Raw genomic sequence first — 16,994 nt, 5'->3', positions numbered from 1 at the left:
CTGTGACAGCTTAGTTGGTGGAATACCATGGAGGTTCTTCCAGGCCACTACAAAGTTTCCCTACTTTGCAATTCTCCTTTCATTCAGTGATTAAAATAAATTATGTGTTGGATCCATCTGTATCTTGAATGTCTCACACCATCTTGTACTGTGGGCTTGTTTCACATTCTGACTAGGTGTTCCTGTTCCAGCCTTATCATCCTGCTACTGGACTATCCTACCATCTGCCATGATCTCTCCCTCTCATCTCTTGGCATGTGAGCCTGCTAAGTTTTAGTTATGCGAGGAGTTCATGCGTTGGTCAGGTTTGCTGGTGAGACCTACTCCGGCCAATGCTTTAGCAAAGTCTTTGTGTGATCAGAATATATTGATCAGTACTCCAGTGAGGCCTACACTAACCTTTGGGGAGACATCTTCTCAATTTATTTTGTTTCAGATGCTAAATATGATCCACATTCTTGGAAGAGGGCAGCTGCTGATTTTGAATGATTGAATGTGGACTTAGACCTGCTCTTACAGCTTTGGTTCAAACTCATAAACATTCTATTACCTGGTAGATGTACGAAGCACCTTGCAAACGCTGTTATTCACCCTTGATTTCAGTTCACCAAACCTAGGCTACCCTCAGCCTTGAAGCCAATCCCCATTACCAAATTCCGTTCCGAACCTATCCCTACTCTCTTGGAAGAATGGTCTTATGGCTAAGGTGTTGCACTACAGCTTAGGAGAGGTAGGTTCAGTTCCTTGTTCTGACACACAATTCTTGGACACAATCAGAAAACTGTAGCCTTGCCCCTGTCATGTAAACCTGAGTCTTCAAATATGTCTCAGTGTTGAACTCCCACTGAATTCATCACTAAACCCTAAGTTCTCCATCCTTTATCTGTGAAATGGACATTTCCTTCCTTCCACCTTATCATGTCTATTTAGATTATCTGGCTTTTCAGGACAGATTTCTCTCTTACAAACACCATAAAATCCTGATTTCTGCTGAAGGCTCTAGATCAGAAGTGGGCAAAATATGGCTTGCGGGACGAATTTGGCCCTCTGAGAGATCTTGTCTGGCTTGCAGCAGGTCCCTTGGTCCTACTGCCCTGGCACCCCAGCCAATCACACCCACCACTGGGGGGTGGGACCCATGCAGGCAGGGTGCTTGGCCAGGTGGCTGGAATGGGGCCACGGGCCAGTGAGGAGCAGCATCCAGGAGTGAGATGGGCGGGTGAGTGGACGGGGCTGGGGAGACTCCAGGATCTTGGGGTGATGACAGCATGAGACAGGGACTGGGCCCAGGGCAGAGCCACAATCTACTGCCAGTACACCCTTGTGACAGGTGTGGGTTTCATGGGCAGGGGCATGCAAGAAGCAGACACAGCTCAGCCCTGACCCCAGCCCCACAGTCACTGCCCCAAGGTCCTGGACATAGGTCCCGGCCTCCCTGCATCCCCAGCATGTCTGCCTGCCTGCATGGCTCCCGGTTAGTGTCCAAGGAGACCCTGGGATCTTGGGGTGGTGCCAGTGCAGGGCCAGGACTGGGACAGACTCCTAGTTCTGTGAGCAGGGATGTGTGCTGAGCACATCACAGCTCTTCCCTGGCCCTGGCCCTGGCCCTGGCCCTGCACAGTCACTGTCTCAAGATCCTGGGGATTCCAGGGAGACTGGCTACAAACTTCATGGGCAGGTGGACATGCTGGGGTCGTGGGAGGGCAGGGAGTTGTGTCCAGGGCTGGGGCCAGGATTTTGGGATGGTGACATTGTGGGGCCAGGCTGGGGAAGAGCCACAGTCTGCACCCTGCATGCCCTGCCCATGGATCCAGCACCCACCACTGGGGCATGCAGGCATTGGATTGTGGCTCTGTCCCAGCCCTGACCCCATGCTGTGATCACACCATGACCCCACACTATGATCCCAGCCTTGCCTGTCCATCCTGTTCCTGAACACCACTTCCCATCCCCACAGCTCCATGCCACATGGGGAGTTTTGGTGAGTTGTTGGTGTGGGGGGGGGGGGTGCAGACCCAGCCTGCAACAGCTCACCAAGACTCCCTATGTGGCCTCCAGGCCTAAATAATTGCCCAACCTTGCTCCAGATGTTTCGGTAATACAAATAAGCAGTTCTCTTTTGTGTTCTCTTCTCCCTTTTTTTAGTCCCTTGTGGAAATTCCATCCCAGACAAAAGGAACATTTTCATCAAAACTTAAATATTTCCAAAAAATAATTTAATTTTGATTAACTGGTATTTTCCAGTAAAATAGTATTGGAGAAAATCTCCTGGCAGCTAACAATCAATCCAATGCTTTGGCTACTGTCACTATAAAACATATAATGCTAGGAATCTTTGGATATACTTCTTATCACACACATATTCCGTACTAGTGACATTCCAAGTTAGGGGTATTACCATCATACAACGTCTGAGGCACATCAGGGGCTTAGTCTTGCAGACTGAAATGAGCCATGAAAACTAATCTCCCTTCATGCATCAATGAGAAATATGTTTACTGGTATTAAATGTTAATTGGTCCAAGGTACAGAACTGCTGAGCCACTGAATGCTCAAAATGACATCTTCATACCTTATTCTCAAGCCAACACAGAGGGACTGAACAGTTAGAGAGGCATTTGGTAGCTGATTCAATTTGGAGGAGATTCAACTCAATTTGGCAATCCAAATCGAATCGGGAGACCCATTAAAAGGTCCGAATCGATTTTGAAGGCTTGCAGCAAACAGACACTGAGAAGAGGGAGGGGGAGGGGGTGATCTTCCATGTATGGAAAAGGCTGAGAGAGGGGGAAGACTGCTCTGATATTGATATCTGTAGCTGGCCAGTGACTGTGATCTTTCTCCGAGTTCCCTTCCAATCACAGTGCTCTGGGGGAGGGATGTAGAAACAACATATAAAGCTGCACCTGAAGTGATCTGTGCCTTTTGTGAGCTGTGTCTCCCTTCGAGCAGCAGCATCTGAAGGGCTCTGGCTTGCTATCTAGTCTCGTGCTAGCTAGTCTCTCTTTTTGTAAGTTGTATCCAATCCTTTCCTACTTACCTTTGCCTGCAATCCCTATTGTTATTCCTATCCATTCTTTTCAACTTACTCTTCCCCCCCAAATCCTCTTACTTGTTCTTGTTAATCTGGCTTGATTCTTTCCCCCCACAAAAAGAAATCTGTGTTTTCCCTGACGGTGTGTCATCACTGCGCAGGAAAGCACAACATATATTACACACACGCACATTTTGCAGCACACCAAACATTATGAAGAGTGCTGGAAAGGCAGGTGCCAGGTCTGACAGGGGAGGGAGAGGGGGCAGAGGGAGAGCTGCAAGTGCCCCCTGCCCCAAACATAGACACATCCTCTTTCCTGGGAGCAATGAGTCTTCTGCTGCTAGCGGGAGCAAGGAGGTGGTAGCAGTGCCTGCACCTGCACCACCACCACTAACACCACTAACCAGCAGCAGCATGACATTCTCCACCTCAGATTTAGTGCCTGTGTGAGCCTCCCAGTGCCAGAGGGGGAGCTGGATCTGGAAGCAGTGGAGCTGAGGGCCGTAGCAAAGGAAATTGTGAGGAAGGAGGGGGAATCTGAGTTTGTGTTCCACGTCTCTCAAAGTTCCCCTAGAGGCAGATCTCTTCTGGAAGGCACTTCAGAGGAGGCTGTGGGAGCAGGTGGCTCAGCTCCTCCTGTTATTGTGCCTCTGCCTGGTGAGGAGGAGGATAGGGCAGGATCCCCACCCTCAACCCAGAAGCAGGTGGGTAGTGGAGTGTGGGATCATTTTGAGTTGACAGATGATCCCAGATTTGCTATCTGCCAGCACTGCTAAAAGCAGATCAGCTGGGGCAAGGAGGTGAAACACTTTACCACCACGGCAATGCTGCTGCATCTCAGGAGGCAGCACCCCCTTGCCCTTGTTTCTCCTCAGCCTGGCACCAGTGGGAGCATGCCCAAAAAGAAATCCCCCTCTTGCTCCAAAGCCCCCATCCCCCAGAAGTAGTGGCAGGCCACCTTGGACTTGTTGAGCATCCAGGGTCTAGGCGGCTCATGGTGCTCATGGCTCCATTGTACCAAGTGCCTGCACACACCAACTTTAGTAAGACAGTGGTGCCCTCCCTGTATGAGGCATGCAGGGAGTACTTGAGGGAGGAACTGCAGAAGGCAGATCCATAAGTAACCTTGCACTGCACCTCGGACATATGGAGCAGCCGGGGTGGAGATCATGCCTACCTCTCCCCCACAGGCCACTGGTGCAATCAGTTGGTGGGCTCTTCTTCAAGCAGAGGTGATGGATTAGTCCTGGACAGCAAGGGAGATCATGGTAGTCATGAACCGCATGGTGTAAGGGTGGCTCATTGGGGAGCGCGAGCTCACCCACAGGGTCATGGTTACCAACAACAGGGCTAATATGGTCAAGACACTGCATGATGCCAACTTTGTTGGCATCCACTGTGTGGCACACACATTCCACCTCATAGTCAGGAACGCGTTGGATGGGGACATGGCTCCCAGTGACGGCGCCCTCACTACCAGCCAGCTCATTTCAAAATACAGGACAATGGCAGGCTACTTCCACCGGAGCATCAAAGGGGGCAAGATGCTGTGGGACAAACAAGCAGAGGTGAGCATCCCACAGTACACAATCACGCAGAATGTGGAGACTTGGTTGAACTCCATGTTCCTGATGCTGGAAAGGCTGGTGGAGCAACAGAAAGCCGTCCATGAGATGGACTTGTTTGGAGAGATTGGGATCAGCAGTCCCCTAACAAAACATAGTGGGATACCATTTCCCAGATCTTGGTAGTCCTCAAGCCGTTCCTTGAGGCCCAAGAGTCTCAGCGCTGGTGATACCCCCCTTAGCCGGGTGATCCCATAGTGAAGGAGCTTGGGAATAAAATGGAGAAATTTCAGGAGGCTGATGCTCCTGGCTGGGGCAATCCACTTTCACCAGAGGTGCAGGCACTGGTGAAGCAGCTGAAGGAGGGCATCAAAAAAGAGCTGGATCTGCTACAGTCCAGTGCTGTCCATGTGCTGGCAGGCATGTGCGACCCAAGGGTGAAGGGGAACGTCTGCAGCAGCAAAACACTTGATCACTGAACAAGGTGCTGGTGAACAGAGTCAGGGAGGCAGAAGGGCACAGGCAGGGGGATGTGGAAGAGGGGGATCCACTTTCCTATGCCAGCACTCCAACCACAAAACAATCTCCTTCACCACAGCTGCTGCCAATTGGGCCAAGGGCGTGGCTTCAATGTTGGGGTCCAGAAGCACCAGACCCCACCATCAGGCAGGTAGCGTGGAGGCGTTGGTGGCTACCTATCCCACTGAGGATGTGGAGCTGCTGCACTGTGACCCCTTGGCCTACTGGGCAACCCGCAGCCAGGTGTGGCAGGATCTGGCCACGGTAGCCTGGGAACACGTGTCCTGTCCACCGGCCAGTGTTCCAAGCAAGAGGGTGTTCAGCATTGCTGGGGATATTGTGACACCCCACTGCACCTCCTTGGATCCAGGTTTGGTGCAGCAGCTGCTGTTGATGAACCTCCTGCTCCTGGGGTTCCCCAAGCTCCACATGCAGACGGAGTGAATGCCACTCTCCTCACTCCGCACCTATTTGCTTTCTTTATTTTCTTGCAGAACCTTGAGGTGCACTTTCACAGAAACCCCTGCACCACTTTGCCTGAAACCTGGTAGGCCTCATGCCCGCATGAGAGGCTACCACCCCTGCTGCATTCATCCCACTCTGCCATAACACGTGCAAGTGATTTGAGTTTTGCTTTCAACAGTTTGAGGTGCATGTTCATGGAAACCCCTGTATCTTTTTCCTTGAAACTTGGCAGGCTTCATGTCCTCAGAAGAGGCTACCATCCCTGCTGTTTTCACCCCAATCTGCAAAAAAATGACAAAGTTATAGGTACTTTAGTGATACTCCATTATAGTCTATGGCCGAATCTCCAAATCGAATCAGGACGGTGATTCAGATCACCAAATTGAATCACTGGCCCTCTGAATTAGCCAAATCCAAATCTGGAGCGAATACTTACTGCTCTGCACAGGCCTATTATGCAGGAGGGCAGATTAAATTATCATAATGCCTCCTTCTGGCCTTAAAATGTGAAAACTATAGAATGAGACAGTTTTACCAAGAAGAGATGCAAACAAAGCAAGAAAACAAAGGACTTCATATTCAAGACATCTATTTACTTAAATGCCGTTTATTTTCCATCTCTTTGGTTTGGGTAGCTGTCATCCATAATCTAAAAATTCTCTATCATGCATATAAATCTTGAATTGATACTCTTTAACCTGTTTATTACATGTTTTTAAATAGTACATTAGAAATCCAAAGAATCTGGGATGCTTGTACTGCAGGGGAGGAAACATTCAGTTGATGTTTTAGTTTACCATGAAACCTTTTAGTTTAGTCCCTTCATATTTAATTGGTGTGTACTCCAATATTAATATTAGTATGCAAAGTTTTACTTGAGAGAGCAGTTCCTGCTAACATGAGTAGTACTGTTGGTTTCAATAGGAATGTCTCAGGTGACTAAATGTTTGCAGAACCGAGCTCCAGATGTGAAACACGAACGGAACTTGAGCTGCATCCTGTTATTTGTCATGGAACGTGTTCTTAAATATTTTCTTTTGCAGCATGCAGCATATCATTTCTGATGTTTATCACCAAAATTATTTTACAATTTCCCTAAAATATACAGTTCATCCAAAGGGACCTTTCGGTTAAACCGAAACATGATTTGACAAGAGAAGTGACAGCAATCTAACTTTTTGGCTCGTTTCTCTAATGACTAGTTCCCTTTTAAAAAAGGCTTGAAAACTTTAAAAGTTTCACATTCCCTGTGATGCTATTTCTTAGAACTAGAAGAACTGGATATTGCCTTTGGGAGGAAAAAATAAGCTTAAAATACATGTTCTGGTGACCTTCTATAATTATAGCAACAGAGCTTTCATTTTTAATATGATTGAGTTTTTAGACTTAAAAATACATGGTCAGCAGTCATGTTCCTGTAAACTCTATTCCTATATCCTGTTAGGCCAGATCTAACATGCCTTATGCTTTTATATAAACCGTTTGGCTAAGAATTTGAACATTTCATTTTTTCTGTGATTGGCATCAGTCTTTGCTTCCTTGTCAGATATATTTTGTTTAGGTTTAAAAACCAAATAACTGCGCATTGTATTTTCTGGTTTGCTAGTATTTTCAGTGCAAGGACAGAATTAAAAATCTGGACAAAATTTTTGCTGACCCTGAGGAGGAGAACAGAAAGCGAGAGCTGGGAGGGAAGGATCCGTCTGTACCTGAACTGTTTAAAAAGATTGAGGAGGTAATGCACCATTTCTACAACAGGATCTATCAGGAGAAGCTTACCCTAGAAAATGCAATCAGGCCTTTATTTCTTTTTTTAAGACAACTTGTATAAGAGTTAATGAATCTATGGGCTGGGCTAAATGGACCTACAGCCCAGCCCCTTGTTAATCATACAAATTAGATTTGGGATGTTATGCTGCTGGATGTTAGTTGCAAAGGACATAATGTGGAGATGTGATTTGTTTGTCCCTTTTTAACTGATGAGCTGCCTGCCCTTGAGACATTCCTGAAGATCTGCCTGCTTTTCCAGACAGACAATAAGCACAACAAGTTACAAGGATACTAGAGGGAAAACAGATTTAAATTAACAGGTTGTAAAATGAATAATTCTTCAGTGAATTGGTCTTTGCCAAAATTAGCATATAGGTTATGAGTTGGTTGCATCCCCGCTCTGCGCCAAATAACAGCTACACACACTGCGTAAGATCAAACCACCTTCTCCCAGGGTGTATCATTAATGGCAATTCAAATAGGAACAGAACACAGACCTCAGCCTACCCTTTTTTCCACTGCACTCAGCACTTCCAAGGGACCCCAACCTTCTTCTCTTACATCACAGCAGCATTACAGCTGTTTGTCACAGTGAGTCAGCAGCAGTTACTTAGCCATGTCATGCAGGATACTACCTCCAACAGTAAGCAGTCAGTAAACTAGGCCCTATAGCCCTGTTAAACATACCTACTACCTCCAGCATTGCAGCTTGTTCAAAGACCATGCTTCAGAATTACTTATGTTATTATTTATATTACTATGTTATTGAATGAGGCCAGAAGGTTAAAAAAAGAAAAGGGGGGGGGATATGATGCTGCAGCCAGTGAGGAGGGCACTCTGCTGGGAGGTGTGAACCATGGGTTCTGACTGCTGCTCTTTGCTCCTGGGACTGCTTGTACATATTGCATTAAACAAGTTCTTGGAGAGAATTTGGATTAGGGCCCAGGATGGAGGACACTTTCCATCCCCAAGGAGTAGCCTCCCCACTAGGTTACCAAGTCGTACTCCCTCTTGTGTGCTCTCCTGGCTCCATGGCTGTGGCATGCCCTGTGTTTAGTGGACCAAGTTTAACAGGAGGGATAGAGAATGCCGTTGGCCTATCCCTGCCCAGCCTGTCACCTTGAAGTTACAGGTGGGAAGCGGGAGATGTGAGTTTAAACCCTCTCGGGATGGAGAAGGAATCCAAGTCTCCTGCATTCTGAATGAGTGCCTTAACCACCAGATTCTTAGGCAAAAGGTATAGATGGGGCTTTGGCTTCTTGCAGACATAAAAAAACCAAAAACGTGTTTTACTGGAAGCAGAAGCACATTAATTCAGCTCAGCTCTGCAGTATCTGTATAGATCGTGCACTTCAGCGGGGTTTTTGGCACTTCTATGAGAAGCAGATTCAATCAGCTACTAGATTAAAGTGCCCAAAAAGCCCCATTAAAGTGCCTGATCTATACAAACATTGGGTGAGCCAGGTCCAGCTAACGTGATGCCTCTTCTGGGCAGGTGCTGGGCTAAGCGCAGGAGTGCATTGAGTTTTAAGTGCTGTTTTTGGGGGGGGTTTCTTTAATGTCTGCAAGCAGCCTTTGTTTCACATGCACAAATAGACGAGGCAAAGTCCAGATGTTAGCATGCACAACCCATTCAAAACAGTGAGCACATGTCATAATAGTGTTTTCTAACACCCAAGTCTGTTTCCACCCAGTGCTAGAATGAATAGGGCTTTGCATATGTGTAAGCGTTTAGGTCGGCACCATGCTGAGTCCAGATGAATTAAAGTGCCAGATAAATTTCAGCTCAGAGAGTATCTACAACACTGACCTCTTTTTCTGAACCTGGGACCCATTAGTATCAACATCTGCTACCCCCACCATCATCTTTCAAAGATTTACCTCTTTAGACATCTTCCTATGCCAGAATAATGTGCAATAGGAGGGCTCTACAGAAGGGCACAGGCAGTTAGAACACAATGGACGTATGTACACATGACACTACGTTGTCGTAGCAACGCATTACAGTGATGTAGTGGCTACGGGTGTCTACACATGACCAGCACCTACTTCACTGTAGTGATGCGCTCCCTTGGGATAGCGCACTGCTGTGGTGAAGTAGCTGTTAAAAATAACTGTGCACCGTGTGTATGTCACAGCACAGGCTGTTAATGCACCATGATTTAGAACTTCCTTTTGGCCAAAAGGAAGTACTAAATCCAAAAGGAAGTACTAAATCACTGTGCAGTAACGATGTCACCATAGCGACACATGTAGATGCGCCCAATGGCATTGATATAAGCACAGATGTTCAAAAATCGTAGGGCAGGCCTCAGAAATCATGGCCTGTAACCATGAGACTTGAAACGACAGAGCTTGGGTTGTGTATATTTGCATTCTGCTTGTTAAGGCTTGACATCTATGAAATGCTTACATTTTTAAAAGTTTTAATCTAGCCTGAAGGGCTAGAAAGTTACTTTAAGAAGAAAAAAAGAAAAGCATGTAAATGTTCTGATTGCCATGACTCCAGGGGCTGAGGAGTTCAAAAAACACTAAATGTCACAAGGCATAATAGAGAATCACAAGATTTGGCAAGAATGTATTGAATAGGGCTGTTAATTGGCCCATTATTTTTACCTCAGGGCTCAGGTCCTGCATGGCACTAAATGAATACAATTATAAAGTAACTAAGTCATGTACTGCAGCCTGCTGTTTAGAGAAAACAAATTTTTGAGTAGTGATTTTTGCAGCATGTGTCTATGAACACTATTTAGAAAGCTGGAAAAAACAATCACAGGCTGGCCTCATTCCCACTCATTTAGCCATGTTTGTGTGGACATTTTTCTCACTACAGTTAGAATTAAAGCTGGTGGAGAAAGAGGAGAAATTGTTGGAGAAAGACTTCATTTATGAACAAGTTTCCCGGCTAACAGACAGAACCCGAATCAAGACAGAGCATGGGAAGCAGGACACACTGGTATTAGCAAAAAAGGTAAGAATAGGATTAAGCTGCTTGGTGCCTGGCATCTACTAGGACAACAGGTCTGAAGTAATTTTATTTGAGGAAAAAGAGGTTAAGATGGCCTTCATTCAGGCTTGTGAGGTAGTTAATTCATAATAAATTACAGGCAACTATGCACTGTTGGTGCATATAGCTGGTCTGCAGGGGACAGTTACGGCAGTAAACAGGATCACAGGAAGGTAGGACTGCAAGGAACCTCAGGATGTCGTCTAGTCCAATCCCTGCTCAAGGCAGAAATCATCCCTGCCTAAACCATTCTGTACAAGTGTTTGTCTAACTTATTCTTAAAACTGCATGGATGGCCTTCTCGTACAACTACTAGGAACAATGTCTGAGAATGTCAGAACATCCCAGCTTGCTGCCGGTGAAGCAAGCTGATGGGGGCATTGTCAACACCCTGCCATTGCAAGGACAAGTAGTAGCTTGTTAAAATACACTCACAAAATCCAAGAAAGAGAACTGTATGCAAAAACTTAATGTATACCCTCCATACATTGAAAACTTTGCTGTAAATTACTTTTATGGAGTTATACAATTTCTCAGAATAGGTCCTTAAATACTGCCCAGATGTTGAAGATATCTTCCTTTTGCACAGCCATTACATCTTCCCTGCTCCAATTACCTGCAACCGCCTGGGGAAATTGCTGAATAGGAGGAAAAAATACAGGCAGGTTCATCCTCTTATAATATGAAAGGTGATGGTGCACTGAACCAAATGCCAGGTTTTTCTTGTAAATTTAAACTGAGAGAACCACATACCTATGCATGAAACAATTCTCAACTCAATCTTCCTTCGTATTTATTTCTGTGTGACTGAAAGAATTAAGGTTTTGGGGAGAAAAGAAGCAGCACTTAGGAAGAAGCTCCAAAATAAATAGTTCATTTAAAAACAGCATCAGACAGGGAAAAAACCCACTGCAAACAGCTGAAATGAAGAAACCTCAAATCCCAAGTGAATAAAAATGAAGCCCAGCCTTATTTTTCATGCTCAGTGTTACAATCAGTGCTGGAAAAGACCTGGATACATAACAGCACATGTTATAGCAAATGTTTCTTTTTTAAGTTGTTTGCTATGAAAAATACACCATAACTGCTGCTACCTGCAGTTTTTTGCAATGTTTTTTTTAAAGCACAGGTGGTAAAAGTGGCTGTGGATAACAATGTGTCAGTGTTTATTATCTCAGTAATTCTGTTACACAAATTTACTTGAGTGAACAGATGCTTTTTTTCAAAGTATCATCCATGCTGACAGTTAAGATCTCTCTTTGTCTCTCATACATCATCACCAGGAAGAACATCTATTTGTTCTGCAGAACTTCCTGTACCTTCTTACCACTCCTTGTACTACTTGGTCATTCACACCCTAATGAAGATAACGGATTGCAGTTTAATACTAATTTTGTCAATTCTGCATGAAATGGAAGGGAATCCAGGATTCATTTCAGTGGGACCAGGGCTTGCTTGCCTATATGCTGGATTCGAGCTGTAGTCTGAACTTGAGTAAAACCGTAACTACTTTTAACAGTTGGTGAGCCAGCATGGTTTTAAGTGTACACAAGGAAAAGACTGGCTAAATTAGAAACATGCCATTTTACCAAGATATTTCTACACGTAGAACCACATTTAAAAGGAAAGACCATAGAGGGGGACTTTTCTTAAATAGCTACTACCAGGCTACATATTATGTTCCTTTCTGGTTACAGTTTTACTACAATGATACGGATTGTTTCATGTGGATATGCAGCACCAAATCCTTTTTCATCTAAGACATCTATGTGCCACTTAGATATGTAAAAGATTCAACCTACTTTTCAGACATGGGAGTGGCAATTTGTGCCACATACCAGATTTTCAGTCTGTTCCAACTTGTGCGACCAGATGTCCTAGTCTGTGCGCTCAGAAGCACGAATCAACGTGCTCAAACCAACACAGCTGCCAGCTCTAACTGCACTTGGGCTTTATTGGAATCCAGTTCTACCTAGCAAAGCATGTAAACTATGGATCAAGTTTCTGGGATCTTAGACAAAACTTAAGAGAAAAAGAACATGGCTAGGAACTGCTTGATAAAAGAGGAGCATCCATCTTTTAGACCAGTAGCCATCCAGTGAAAGACCCAGGTTCTAGACCAGGGTAGGCAACTCCCGGCACATGTGCCAGAGTGTGGCACGCAAAGGCATTTTGCTTAGCATGTGTGCCTCAGGGCAGATGGCAGGGGAGCTGAGAGGGGCCCAATTCTTGTTGTGCCATGCAGCCCCGGCTCCTTCCTTGCTCTCTGCCTCAAGGGGCACACGCATCTGCTGCCAGCAACAAGCTGGGCCCAGGTTCTCAACAGGGGTGTGTGAAACAGGGCCTATTCAATTTGGATTTGGCCTGAATCGGGGACAGTGATTCAATTAGTTGATTCAGATCTGAATCTGAAGATTTGATGCTGATTCAGAGAATCAGTGATTCAGCCATAGACACAGCTTTAAATGTTTTTTCTACATACCTCAAGGTACCAGGCGTAGGTCATGAACGCTGTGATGGTGGGACAGATGGAGCATCCCACAGGAGTGCAGGGGGGGCCCCCACATGCTCAGTGGCGAACCCGGAAGTGGACTAGAAGTACTTCTGGTCCACTTCCAGTCTGCCACGGGAGGACCCCAGGTGACCCCCAGACCCAGGAGGCACCAGTTGCTAAGCCTGCTACTTAGAGGTATGTAGACAAAACATTTGAAGCTGTGTATGTGTCTGAATCGCTGAATCTTTCCAAATCTCTCCAAATCGATTTGGAGGGCTCTGATTTGATATGGAGAGATTAACGTGTCCTCTGATTCAATTCAGATTCGGAGATTTGGCAACCAAATCGGGCCGAATCAAATCAGGAACCAAAGGTTCATGCAGCCCTAGTTCTCAACCTTTTTATACTCCAGGCACCCCTTGATAGATTCAAGGTACACTTTGGAAAATCCAAACTTTGTTTTAATTCTTTTGACTACAGAAAAATGATATAGTTCTGCTACAGAGAACTCAGAAAGACCGCAATACGCCAGAATGTTTTTACCATTATAGATTCCCATTTGAAATCTCTGGGTTCATCTCGTGAATCATGTTTGCACACCTAACAGTGTTAACATTGTGTGGCACCCTTCAACACCCTTGAATGGATCTCAAGGCATCCCAGGGTGAGAATCACTGAACCAGGCAAAGCTGAGCCCATCCCCCACCCACCGTCACTCCTGTTGAAGCTGGCCCACTGGGCTGCTAAGAAGAAAAGATGTGCGAGGCTAGCAGGATAGCAAGCGATAGGAAGTCTGACTCCTTGGCTCAGTGCGGTAGACATGGCCCTGGGAAGGATGGAGCCTCTGTGCTCTGGCCACAGCTCAAGTGCTCATGCTTTGCCTGCATTTCATCCAGGCTGCCTCTTCAAATCTGTGCAAGAGGTATTTACATCTCTGGAAGGCAGAACAGTATTTGAGTGTTAGATGTCAAAGTACTGTTTAGACATCTAATAGGCAAAATCAAACCTGGCCCCTAGAGTATTTTTTAGACTTCACATAAAGCAACCATGAATGAGAGACACATTATTCTCCAAGCTCTTTTCTCCCCCACCTACCTCCATATACTATATTGGTAAGTATATAAGAATAACAAAAATGGATGTGTTTCAACACTTAATATGCCCAATTTGAAAAAGAAAAGCTTTTTACATGGACATACAACTGCTAATGTAACATATTTAATTTACCTATCCTTGAAGGAATTACTACTAATTTAGGCATGGAATTGTGGCGAATTTCTATACAAATATGAACACCTCCACATTTTTATATCAGGCCAAAATCACAATTATGTTATGCACAAGCAATACATAATTAAAAGGAACAGCTAAGTGTATAGATAGGATGTCCCTTCCAACACAGCAGAAAAAGAAACAAAAGATAAGATGATATGTTTGTGGATTGTGTATGTTTGTATTAGTTTGTGTGTATATAAGAGCATTACCAAAAATTATTACGATTCTGTATTTCCAAGCACAAGCAAATTTGAGAGGAAAAAAGTATCTTGTGTTATTTTAATGTTCTGAAAAAAATCAGTCATATATCCAGAAATGGTATAAGGTGCACATGTGAAGAGAAAAACTGGTTAAAATGTAACGAATGCTGTCGATTCCAGATGAACGAAATACAGCAGAAGATAAAAGATAAAACACGGAAAATGATGGCCCTTGTTGCCGAGTTATCTATGAAGCAAGCAATAGCTATTAAACTCCAGCAGGAAATGAGGGACAAAGACGAATTTTTGACTGCTATTGTATCCAGGCTAGAGAACGGTCTCCCTCTTCCCAGAGAAATAGAGGTCGAGTGGATGAAAGTACTTCACAGGGAGGAGATGCAGAAAGCTGAAGCAGAAGCTAAAGCGAATGTAAGTTTTTTATCCTGTGATGCAACGTGAGGTCTGACTCACTAATTTGCATTGTTCCAGCTTAATGTTTTGAATATGTTGCCACTGAATGGTCTGGAAACTAGCTAGTAACTTCAGAGCTCCCATGACTTAGGAGGGAAAGTCATATAGAAGGCAAAACGACAGCTGGAGAGTACACTGCCAAGCTGTTGTTGGAGAATAACAACTGCAGTCATGTGGACAGGATTTAATGGAAAATTACCAATTGAAAATCTCATATTCAGGAAGGAAGTGTTTCATGCTAAATGGAGGCCATCCAAGTCCCCTTACTCCTTCTGGCTGAAAGGTGTTTGTTTGCTTTGATGGTGGGCAGGCTGGAACAGAGGGAAGCGCTGATCTCTGATTTCATTTCAAAGGGATTTGCAAAGGAAGAAACCAAGGCAACCTTTGTGCCTTCAGCTAGATGGCAGAGGTGGCAGAAAATGAAATTGGTATAGGGGGCTGGGAGAGCAAACAGAAAAGTGCTGCATCTTCCTTATTAGGTACCACACCTTCTTAAAAATTAATTAACACTGTACAGTAGGTGCATTGATAATATTTCTGATGCACTAACCTTGCCAAAAGACAGATGGGGTAGTCTGAAGGCAGGCCCTGGTCCTGTGTCACTTTGGAGCGGCACACACAATGCACACATTTAAGGAACACGCTGCCTGGAGGAGGGGGCTTTGGAAGGAAAGGTCTCACTGGAGCTCACAGCCCCCCGCACGTTGCCTCAGCTTCTTTTGAGAGCTGTATAAACACTTTCTGCCCAGTGACACTAGTCAGCTTCATGACAAAACCACTGCCAATGTAAATGCTTCCAGGCTTTGAAGTGTCAGTCTCAGCTTCACTTAACATACTGACGCCAGGGACTTGCTGCGAACATTTGTTACAGCTTTCTAAAGTTATTCTAAATTGTTTTCTTCACCACTGACTGGGAGAATATCCTGTTTAGGAGGACAGGTTCACGTCAACCTGGAAACTGTGTGAAACACCTTTTAGTAAAGGGCTGCCTCAGTTTCCCTATTTAGTCCAGCTCCTTGCTTTTCACACCTCTAAGCAGTAATATGTGAGTTTTAAGTGCAAACCCTGTGAATTGTTTAATGGACTGGCATTATTTAAATAGAGCAAAAATGTTTCTTCTATAGCGTGCTGCGCAAGAAGAAGAGGATGCATTACAAGGGAGGCTCCAGAAAAAGAGTGACCGCCCCAATGCATACATCCCAGATGAAGATGACGTTCTCCCTTTGCCACGACCTTATGGTGCTCTTGCTCCTTTCAAACCAAGTGTACTTGGTTCAAACATGAGGCACATCAGAAAACCTATTATAAAACCAATTGAAATCTGAAAAAGTTAAGCCTGTTTCATCTAAGCCAGGAGAGTCTGTTAGTGACTGTCCAAAGCCAACAATTTTTATATCGTGTTTTTAAATATGTGTTAACACTTTGCCAAATTTTATATTGCTAACAAGTAATTTTCAAGCAAAACCATAATTAAATATGCAGTAAAATACAGCACTATCTCCTTGCTAAATGAAATTATATATCCAAAACATGCAATACAGTGTTTTGAAATATCAAGTAAAGCAAACAATAGGATTGTTTTAAACTGAAGTTTATTGTACTATTTTCTAACATACAGTTCTTTTAAAAACTGTTATTGTTCTTAACAATTTTCTGATGTGCTTATGTTCTGTATCAGTGAATCCAAATGAATAAAACTGAAAATGTCAGCAAGTTTACGAAATGCCCCTTCCTTGGTTTTGCTTCCTTATAATCACTGCTGCTACTCATCACCAGGCGTGTTTTTGTACAGAGAAGTGAAAGTGTGAGGAAAAGGCTTTATGGGAACTGAATTTCTCCTCTCACCAGTATGAAACAAGAATGCCGGTTTAGAAATATACTGCCCTGGTTACAAATATGCTGAGCCAGTGAAAAGGGGGCCAATGAGGAGCTCAGAGAACATCTTTAAGAGTCAATTTCATTCTTGTTCAGTGCAACCTGAGAGAATGGATGGACGTAACATTTGCAGCTTGTCAAAGTGCCTTTAAAAGCACTCCAAGAAGTAAGGATACAGGTGACATGTGGCATTAAAGCATAACAAATAGACCTGAACTCGCTCAAAAATGACCATGGATTAAAAAAAAAAAAAAATCAGCTCTGAAGCATTTCATGTTACATCTGTACTCTCCAGCAGAATGACAAGAAATTTGGT

General features: G+C 44.5%; 1 protein-coding gene across 3 annotated transcripts in view; it reads left to right on the top strand.

The window, feature by feature from the left end:
• CCDC146 (coiled-coil domain containing 146) overlaps positions 1 to 16,994 on the top strand; it is a 144,450-nt gene extending 127,456 nt beyond the window's left edge. For all 3 annotated transcript variants that reach the window (XM_090041930.1, XM_090041929.1, XM_090041931.1), the window contains 4 exons: positions 7,193 to 7,321; positions 10,190 to 10,327; positions 14,513 to 14,761; positions 15,928 to 16,994. In XM_090041930.1, the coding sequence (XP_089898056.1) occupies positions 7,193 to 7,321; positions 10,190 to 10,327; positions 14,513 to 14,761; positions 15,928 to 16,128 (717 nt within the window). In that variant the 3' untranslated portion in view covers positions 16,129 to 16,994. The remainder of the gene's footprint in view (positions 1 to 7,192; positions 7,322 to 10,189; positions 10,328 to 14,512; positions 14,762 to 15,927) is intronic.

This window comes from Crocodylus siamensis, chromosome 4 (assembly GCF_052110815.1).
Source record: "Crocodylus siamensis isolate JL-2025a chromosome 4, ASM5211081v1, whole genome shotgun sequence".
NCBI lineage: Eukaryota > Metazoa > Chordata > Crocodylia > Crocodylidae > Crocodylus > Crocodylus siamensis.
The sequence above is the reverse complement of the archived record's forward strand: the minus strand, read 5'-3'. Positions and strand labels throughout refer to the sequence as shown.